Source organism: Salmo salar, chromosome ssa03 (genome assembly GCF_905237065.1).
Source record: "Salmo salar chromosome ssa03, Ssal_v3.1, whole genome shotgun sequence".
In the NCBI taxonomy this organism is placed as follows: Eukaryota; Metazoa; Chordata; class Actinopteri; order Salmoniformes; family Salmonidae; genus Salmo; species Salmo salar.
In genome coordinates this window covers 58,660,850-58,671,309 of record NC_059444.1, presented here as the reverse complement: position 1 = coordinate 58,671,309, position 10,460 = coordinate 58,660,850, and the positions used below count along the sequence as shown (strand labels likewise).

Sequence of the window (10,460 nt, the reverse complement as noted above, 5' to 3'; positions counted from 1 at the left end):
TATTAGCCAACTGTTGTATAATTGTTGTCGAAGTTGTAACTTTGATGTCCTGTACTTAATCAACCATACAATTATCTGACTTCTCAGTAAATTCTAAACCAAAGGTGGAGTGGACAAAATGGCTAGCTCGCCTAATGTAATGACATTTAACCATCATTTCAGTTGGTACGACTCATGTAAGTAATCCCCCTATACTTTAATGTACTGCCTATATATTTTAATTTCCAATGAACGTGGTGAAATAAGCCATGGAAGAGTGCAACGAGGACACCGAACTTGGAGGTCCACCTGCATAACAATAATAATCATAATATTTGGACAGTTAAAATAAATCGTCCCTTACCCTGCCATCCAGGTCCATAGGGGGCACTATTGATTTGGTCAGTGATAGTCTTGGTTGATCCGTCACAGCTGCCCTCCAGGGCTGGCCAGTTGTTTTATGCACCAGTTCACAAACTGCCAGCAGCTACATTGAAAGTGGACTAAGAGTGAGCTGCTATGTAGGCAACATCACTTAATGTAAAATCTGAGAAATCAGCAGAGGCCACACAGTGTAAAAAACACCCCACTGTCTTTATTTAGTTAGTCATTTTACAGTAGTCACTCAAAAGTAGCTGCCTTGAGTTTCTTTTTGTCTCTTTTTCACATTGTTCTACTTTTCTTTCTCATTTTGATCAACACAATGGAAGAAACAATGAACAAATAAACAAGAGCAAAACAAATGGATAAAATGCCCCTTATCAAAGAAAGCAGGAATTTTGGCAAGAGGTGATGACAATGTTGATCCAGTGCGTCTCTGGTGCAATACAGTTTGGTAGAGACAAGACTGTATGATCTAGGGGTCAAATCTGAGTCAACTTGACTAGGCTGGGAGGTTGGAAGTGAAAAAGATGACAGATTTGAGTCTGGAATCATTTCCTTATCGGACTACCGGATCAATTCCCATGAACCGCTACCCATTTATTTTCTCTCTGAAAGTGGTTGTCAGTTTAACTTTTGATATGCTTTCGCTTGCTAGATTGTGCTCTGGTGAACATACTGGATGACGAGGAGTAGTAACAACCCCACATTACTGATGGAAGTAAACATTTTTGGAAAACTGACCCATTCAGTCTATGAAAAGTTAAATATTGATTTGGATGAGTGTATGGCACAAGGCAATTTTCCACCATATATTGGACATTTGCTTTGCTGTAAGCCTCAGCCCACCACAATTACATTTGCTACGTGGTAAGCTCAGCTCCGTAAGCAGCATAGCTTAGTGGCAAACAACAATGACTCATCTATGATCTAAAGTAGGACTCAACCTGAGCTAACATTGAAACACGCTGGACTACCCAGCTAAATGGTAACTAGCATGGATAGCTAATTAGTTCTACTTCTGAATCAAGTTCTTTTTTTTAAGGTTCATGATTTGGCTGTGTTTTAATTTGACCTGTTTTAATAGATAATCTTTCAGGGTAATAAAGCACACTATAGCTCAGTGTTCCCTCCTAAATTGTCTTCTGATCAATCAGTTAGTGCAATCTTGGTACCAATGCTTTGTACGCAAGTCAATAAATTCACACAGGAACACTGGAAGCGATTTAGAATACACAACTGGGTAAAGATGAAATCACTGTCGTCCAAGCTGGGCATGTGACCTTTCAAACCAACCTTTTAGGGATTGGGACAACTACCATTTGTCTAGTGGCTCTATAGTAACTTGGCAGGTCTCTAGCCCTACATGTTATACCCAAAGGAAGCTGATTTGAGTTCTAATAATGGTATTGGGAATTGAAACGATGAGGATGGAACCACAAAGTCAAACAGAATAGTTGAAAGGATACGGAAACACGTGATTTAGATGAGAATTACAGATTGAGGTTCAAGACCGTCCACCAACCCACCTAGAGTTGGTGGGTTTTAGTTCCAGATAGCACACAGCAGCAAGATCCACTGTGGCACTGAAGCACAAATACAGATCAACATGGCTCAGGAAGTGGACAACCGCTATTGAAGGAGGAGAGACAGACAAGGGAAACACTTGACCAGCATTGCACGACAAAGTGATGTCCAGTCCAATACTGAATGAACTGGCCCGTTCAGTCCAATAGCTACTGTCTGGACTGGTCCAATGCAGTCCCATTCAGCTGAATACCGTTTACTCATGTCAAATACTGCTCATGTTAATTCAATACAGCTCAACCAAATAAAATACAGCTTGGGCCCTGGTCTGAGCCACCTCCCGTACATGCTGGTTTCAACCGATAACATCCATTATTAATAATGATAGGGTGAGCAGGAAAAGGAACATCTGACTGTTGACGTTGGCCTCTGAACTGGATTGAGAGTTGATTGGTTAAAAAAGTTGAGCCTGAATAAAAATACTGCACTGGATTTGTGATTAGAGTCCAAACCCAGCATGCACAGGGGTACCCTAATGGAGAAATGATTTGGGGAATTGCTACAACTGATTCAATCAAACCCTCATCCTACAAGACCTTTAAGGTAATGACACTGCGAGGCAGGTTGGATGGGCTGGAATGTTCCTGGCTTTGGAAGATAAGCAGCATGTGGACACTGACATGACAACCCAATTCTGGGGAAATCTTCAAAGTCCCTCACATCTGAGGCAGAAGTCCAACCAGGGTCAGCCTTAGTTTTAATCCCCCCTGCCACGTGGCGCAGCGAGCGCAGTGCAACGGACGGTCTCTGTTATCGACACAGTTTTCCCAAGTCATACTCAAAACGTGTCAGTCATTCACTGGAAGTTCGTGCGGTCGTGATCTAGACTGAACCCGTCTGCACATATACAAGATAATGTTACATCAGCCAGGCATCGTGAAGCAGTGAAGAAAGGGGCCTTGGCAAATTCCAGGTCTGGTATGAAACAGTACGGTAAGCATGGTTCATTGCAGTCGGACACAGCAAGGTCCAGCTCTCTGCATAATGTACACACACAGCACAGACGGTGGGTAGCACAAGCTGCAAAAGGGCCATGGCAGCAGAGAGACAGAGTGTGATGGGAAGGGCAGTCCAGGGTACAGAGTAGGACAATCAGATACACAAGATGGACAGACCCCATAAGAACGGCACGTTGGGCAGGAAGAGAGAGGAAAATAAGGGGTTGTGGTCGGGGCTAGGAGTTATGGGCTCTAGTGGCTCTCCGGCCGTTGAACAGGATATGTAGGGCCTTGAATGTCCTTAACCCCCAGAAAGATTGAGGGCAGCAGAGAGCTTAGTGGTGAAGGCGACGTACACGGGTCATGTTTCCGTTTCTTTCTCGCTCCAACTGTCACATTAACACCGTTTACATCTCACACATACTTACAAAGACACACATACACACACTAACAGGAGCCCAGCATCCGTCTGTACATTAAACGGCTTCCGATGGGGCGCAGCCTCTGGCATTGGGTACATTCTTCGTAGTCTGACGCCACGAAAGAGGAAATTGATTAGTTCGTCAGGAGCTTTTGATTATGGAGTGCAAATGATGCTAGTTCAAGACAGTGGCGCAGTGCAGTGCCTTTACACATGTCAGCTGGATAATGGTTGGTGTGAGGGTAGAAGGAGAGAGGGAAGGGACGGATTGGGTAATTTACAGTAAACTACATTTATATACACACACCCATTGTACAGATATTGAATATGTACATGCTAAAACATTTTCAATGATGTCCGTTCACAAACAAGTCGATCCAGAGAAATGTAGGCAAAGGTCTATGGTTCTCTCATTCTCTAATCCCACTTTTCTCTTTCGTGGCTCCCACTCCAAGTCCTTTTCCCTCAGTGGCTGGCTCACTGCCCACATCGCAGGGTCCCTCTCGTTCTCTTCTCTCTCTCTCTGTAGTGTGGCGGGGGTTGATGTGGGGGGGGTTGGTGGGAGGAGGGCGTCGCAGGCCCTTAGCTGTTCTTGAGCAGCACTCTATCGTCAGGGCAAGGGAAGGAGAGGAGCTGACAGGCATCGGGGGTGAGCAAGGTGCAGGAGCGCAGGTCAGCGCTCTGCAGGGAGGCACAGCGGCGCAACAGGGGCAGGCACTGCTCAGTCACCTTCACACAGCCTGCGGACAGGAGAAAACAACAGGAGGTTAACAACCAACGGTCAACCTATATAACCACAATGACTGCAACACTTCAATCAGTAAACCTGGTTTAAATATTTCAACCAGGAGCCAGGTTGATATCGTTGGGAAATAAGAGAACAAGTATCTCTGTATGTTGTTACTTGCTACTTTAGCATGATTAAACATCTCAGAGGGAAGAAGAGGTCAGTATTTGGAGCAGATCAGTAGTCTGAACCTGCAATACTCAAATACACAAACAAACAAAAAACGGTACCTACCTCGGTGTATTTGGGGCTAGTGAGTCTACCGTGTTGTCTTTACCTGCCAGGTTGAGGTGGATGAGGCTGTCTTTCAGTGGAGACATGGGGGAGGTCAGTGTGTGGATGGTCTGGTCCGTGATGTTGCCACACTGACTCAGGTCCAGCTTGGTCAAGTGGGGCAGGTAGCGCACCAACAGGCGGGACGTGACATCTGTCAAGTCCAGCCCGGCCAATCGCAGCTCCGTTACGTTCTGGAACCGCCCCCCTCTGCTCTCGCCATGAGCTTTTCGACCAAGAACAAAGCAAAACATGTTACAGGACTTTTAAGATTCACAGTCAGTGCATTACAATGATAAACACACAATGACAGGCATTCCCAAATTGGGGTACGCCAAATAAAAATGTGATTCACATACAAAAAATGAGCTGTTATCAAGGGGCAAAGTATTCACACTTTTTTTGAGAGACAAGCTTACATTTTTTACTAAACCATTTTCACTTGTCTGACCGCTTGCATGATGATGAGTTTCTCACACGACTGGCCTATCTGGGTGATGTTTTTCCCGCCTGAATGATCTGAATCTAAGATTACAGGGACTCTCCGCAACTATATTCAATGTGCGGGACAAAATTGAGGCTATGATTAAGAAGTTGGAGCTCTTCTCGGTCTGCATTAACAAGGACAACACACAGGCCTTTCCATCATTGTATGATTTTTTGGGTGCAAATTAACTCAAGCTTACGGAAAATGTCAATTGTGATATAGCGAAGCACTGCAGTGAGTTGGGTGCGCAATTACGCAGGTACTTTCCCCAAACGGATGACAAACTGGATTCGTTATCCCTTTCATGCCCTGCCTCCAGTCCACTTACCGATATCTGAACAAGAGAGCCTCATAGAAATTGTAACAAGCGGTTCTGTGAATTGCAGAGTATCCTGCCTTGGCAAATCGCACTGTTAAGACACTGATGCCCTTTGCAACCATGTACCTATGCGAGAGTGGATTATCGGCCCTCACTAGCATGAAAACTAAATACAGGCACAGACTGTGTGTGGAAAATGATTTAAGACCGAGACTCTCCAATACAACCCAACATTGCAGAGTTATGTGCATCCTTTCAAGCACACCCCTCATTAACCTGTGGTGAGTTATTCACAATTTTTGATGAACAAATATGGTTTTATATGTAAGATGGTTAAATAAAAATAGCAAAATTATTGGTTATTATTATTTGTGCCCTGGTCCTATAAGAGCTCTTTGTCACTTCCCACGAGCTGGTTTGTGGCAAAAACTAACACTCATTCTGATGTTTAATAAATGTATCGTATAGTGTGTGTGGCAGGCTTACAATGATGGCAAAAAAACAACATTTGAGAGTGCCCTGACCCTGGTGCTGGAGGGGGTACGCAGCTGGAGGTTGAATGTTTGAAAGAGTATGGGACTATAAAAAGTGTGGGAACTACTGCACTATGAAAAGGGAGTGGTTGTTCACTTGCAACAATATTCACTGGAAACAAGCATGACAGTACAGTGAAATTAAACAGTACATTTTATAGATTGGATAGACGATGTCACAAATGCCAATGAACACAGCATGGCATCTTCCCTTCCATAGTGTAGTGCAGGTTACTTCTTCTATGAGGTTTAACAGCGGTTGGCATCCAATTTGTTGCATTACCGCCACCTACTAGATTGGAGTACAACTCCCTTATACTTTACTTGAAAAAGAAAAATACCCTACTATCTAACACTATACTCACTAATTTCAAAATTACACAAAATAAAATGAACACCCCCCTACTCCACGAATTAAATGTATTTGTTCCTACCTCATGACATCACCCTGAAAGGATGGCACATCACAACTTAACACATCCTGTAACTCTTCTGCTGCCAAGTCTCGCACACCCAAAAACCTCTGCAGCTGCCACAACAACCTCAATTCACTGAGACTTCCGATCCATCCCTGCAGTACAATTAATAACCATTGCTATAAATGCTAAAAATCCAATCTTACTGAAACTTGTTTCACTTTTTGGCCTATCCCTCTGTACTGGTATATCTCTACTACTCTCACCACTCCTCTCCCTTAACCCATCTTCCTCTACTTTCTTCAATGCCTCAGCATATGCCAACTTCTGCACTACTCTAACCCTAGAAACCTCAACCTGCCTCTCTCGCACAGGACATTTCTGATCCCCAGCTCCATGGGCACCCCTATAATTAACACATTCCACTACTCTCCCCAATATTACACATTCCTTTGTCTCATGCCCTTCTTCACATTTCTCACACCTTGGACCCTCCCTCCTACACACTACTGCCACACGCCCATAAGCTTGACACCTGTAACATCTTAATGTATTCGGCACATACACTTGTACAGAATGACTTCTATATACTAACTTCACTTTGTCAGGCAAAGACTCAACTTCAATACTCAAAAGAACAGACAATGACTGTTTCCCCACTCTGTCCACCTGGTCTGCGTCGAATCAAACGACGAGCATCACATACACTGGCAATCTTTGCCCTCAGCTGGTCAATGTTTACAGTTGAAGTCAGAAGTTTACATACACCTTAGCCAAATACATTTAAAATCAGTTTCACAATTCCTGACATTTAATCCTAGTAAAAAGTTCCTGTCTTAGGTCAGTTAGGGTTACCACTTTATTTTAAGAATGTGAAATGTCAGAATAATAGTAAAGAGAATTTTTTATTTCAGCTTTTATTTCTTTTATCACATTCTTGGCTGATTTCTTTTGACTTTCCCATGATATCAGGCAAAGAGGCACGAGTTTGAAGGTAGGCCTTGAAATACATCCACAGGTACACCTCCAATTGACTCAAATTATGTCAATTAGCCTATCAGAAGCTTCTTAAGCCATGACATCCTTTTCTGGAGTTTTCCAAGCTGTTTAAAAAAGGCACAGTCAACTTAGTGTTACAGTGAATTATAAGTGAAATAATCTGTCTGTAAACAATTGTTGGAAAAATAACTTGTGTCATGCCCAAGTAGATGTCCTAACCGACTTGCCAAAACTATAGTTTGTTAACAATACATTTGTGGAGTGGTTGAAAAACGAGTTTTAATGACTCCAACCTAAGTGCATGTAAACGTCCGATTTCAATTGTATATCTACTGCTACCCCAGTTATCACTCCTTTCATGGGTGCCCTTTTCATGAGAACGAAACAATTCACTTTACTTGCCCCCATTCGTTTTACTTTGAGCGCATTCTTCCTCTGCCCAACAGAAACAAACAATTATCACTAGACCACTTTACCCTCACCGATTCCACCTTAACCAACACTTTTTCCACCCACCATGAAACCACAAATGGATCAGCCAAAATTCAAGAGTCCCCTTTTTCCATAAACTTCACGCCTACTGTCAGACTCTTTTTTTATCCTGATCCTTGGTGCATACCTCAGTCTCCGATAACTTTACCGCACCTACCACCTCCGATACTTCACCCTCATTCACTTCTATTTCTCCTCGTCTTCAGCTCCCTCTGCTTACACTTTCTACCATTCTTTAACAAACCATCTCCTTTTATTCCACCATTTTTATCCGACTCAAGTTCACCCTCTTCTTCCCTCACTCTCTTAGACCTCTTCTTCCTCTCCATTCCTTCTCCATTTTCCAAGTATGATAAATACTGCCGCTTCATCCCCGACACCCATTTTGTACTTGCTTTCTCAAGGGACTCCATTTCTCCTTCCAGAGTTGTGCTCATGTCCCCAATAACGTGCCTATAACAACGAAGCTGGGCCTCCTGACCTTCCAATACAATTCACACCAGCCCGCTTCCTCGGAAATCTACCACTACTAATGCCCTTGTCTGTATTCACCGGTAAACAAGTAGTTTGATTGGAGAAACTGGTAAAACGAAATGAATTAAACAAAACCACAACAAACTGGATTTCAAATAAATATTCAGGAAGCCAGGGCTGTGTTAACACAGACAAATTCTCTGCATTTGCAACTGTATTTCGTTTGCACCTATATAGCGTTCACCTCGTATTGCAGGTTATGGATGGCTAATCAATCATGTGAGTGACTTGTCACTAACCTGTCCTTGTGTCAGCAGGGGGCGCCAGTAGCTCCCTCAAGTGCGAGTCCTTCATGTCTTCTACCCGGCTGAGGTCGAGCAGACGCAGGCAGGGACAAGCAGCCTGACACAGGGCCGACACAGAGGACCAGGGACACCCCGACACATTCAGCTCCAGTAGACCTGGGAGAGAAAGAGGCCAGGAGTTAGCGTAATCCCTGAGGCAGACTAGCAATACAGCAATGAGGGGACGACAGCCCAACTACAATAGGAGATGATCAGGCTATATTGATGGAAAAAAGATGTGGTAGGGAGGCAGAGGTGTTGAATGAACACAAGATACCTTGTAGACGGTTGATAAGCCACATGAGCTGCTTCTTCGAGATGTTGGTATAGCCCAGGTTAAGGGAGACTGGTTGCCTGCGGATTATACCACTCAGCATAGGAGGGGTGATAGAGCGCTGCCGGCTGAGGTCAATCTGAGTCCACAATCTCTTATCACAGCACCTGAGAGAGCACGACAGAAAATAAAAGACTGGGATGAGAACAAAAGAAAGTCTGGTCTACTGTACGCCACAAAATTTGAGCCACTGCAGTCAATGAATATCCTTTCAGGGATGGTTTTCTATTGTTCTCAACATCAAAGATGCATTTCTCAGTAGTCCAAACTAGTTTGTGTTGAACCACCCCCTTCCAGCCCAACCGGATGCTGACCACATCTGAACCTTTTGTCTAGACTTACCACCGGCTCCATGTCCGACAGACCCTCATGCAGACGCACAGCTCCCTCTGGCTGAGGTGCTGGAAGACGTGGAGCCAGACGTCGCGGGGCATCACGTGGGAGGAGCCGCTGTCCAGGGGCAGGCAGTGGGGCTCAGGGCAGGCGGGCGGTGGCCGCACCAAGTGCCGCTCCATCTGAACAGGCCGGGGAGGCGAGGGCACAGCAGGGGGGCTGCGTTTCATCATCTGCGAACGTGGAGCCATCCGGGACGGCTGTGACCGGGGTGAGGCGGCGAGGGCTGACATGCCCCCTGAGGAGTTGCTGCCTGGGCTCAGCAGCCCCCCCCCTCCCCCATTGGATGTGGTAGTGGCAGTAGAAGCGGAAGAGTTGCTACTGTTCCTCGACGTTGGTTGGGACCCTGTTTGCTTGTTGCTACGGATCTTGTTGCCCTTGTTGCCCTTGCCAGTTCCGTGTCGGTGGTTGGCCACCGAGCCTCCGCTGCTGTTGTTGGCGTTCTCCTTCTCCTGAGTCTCCCGGTCCCTCACCCCCGCCCGTGTCCGTCCATTGCGCGTCTCAGAGCCGTTGCTGCGCTTACCGGAGAAGCCCTCGGAACCTGACGAGGGGCCGTGGCCAGAGGAAGGTGGAGGCTGGGTGGAGGAGAGAGGAGAGGGTGGAGGCAATGGGGTAGACTTCCGACTCCTCTCCCCACTCTCCTCGTCGTTCCCGTCCGTCGTGAGCCCCTTGCGGCCCCGTGGAGGTCCCTCCCCTCTACGCCGAGGCTTGTCTCCCACAACCTGCTCCTCTACCGCCTCCTCCTCCTCCTTAACACTTCCCTCTCCCTCAGAGTCCTCACTGGCACTGAAGCCCAGCTCCGCCAGTCTCCTGTCCCTCTCCCTGTCCCGTTCCTGGTTGCGCTCCCTTGCACTGTTGCTATAAGTGACGGGTACGGGGGAGGAGGGTTCAGAGCCGCGGCGGCCATCTGAACCGGAAGGCGAGTCAGAGTCGGACTCCGAGTCGGACTCAGAACTAGACGAGCTCGATGAGCTGGACTCGCGGACACGCTCAAGGAGCTGGCACATGCGCTTGAAGCGCTCCAATTTCTCACGGTGGTGCGAGCGCTGGTCCTGGCTGGCCGTAGAGGTGGGGGACTGCGTGGAGTTGGAACCCCCTCCGGAACCCTGGCCGCCTCCGGTGGAGGAGTTGGGCCCATTGGACTCCGCAGTCTCTGACACGTTAGGCTTCTGTTTCTGTCATGGGAGGGGTAACGTTAGTAAAGAGAGTGACAGAGGAGCATAAACCCTAACCTTTACCATTGAGAAATATAACTTGAACTCAACTAAGAGCTGGATTCAGTCCATATCCCGGAAGATTTGCG

The 10,460-nt window shown here is 46.2% G+C and overlaps 1 protein-coding gene across 1 annotated transcript in view; it reads right to left on the bottom strand.

Annotated features, from left to right (window-relative positions):
- Positions 1-554: 554 nt before the first annotated feature.
- Positions 555-10,460, bottom strand: part of LOC106600803 (F-box/LRR-repeat protein 19-like) — a 38,843-nt gene continuing 28,937 nt past the window's right edge. Inside the window, 5 exon segments of the mRNA XM_014192492.2 lie at positions 555-4,046; positions 4,371-4,592; positions 8,386-8,547; positions 8,708-8,871; positions 9,107-10,332. Of these exon segments, the coding sequence (XP_014047967.1) occupies positions 3,889-4,046; positions 4,371-4,592; positions 8,386-8,547; positions 8,708-8,871; positions 9,107-10,332 (1,932 nt within the window). The 3' untranslated portion in view covers positions 555-3,888.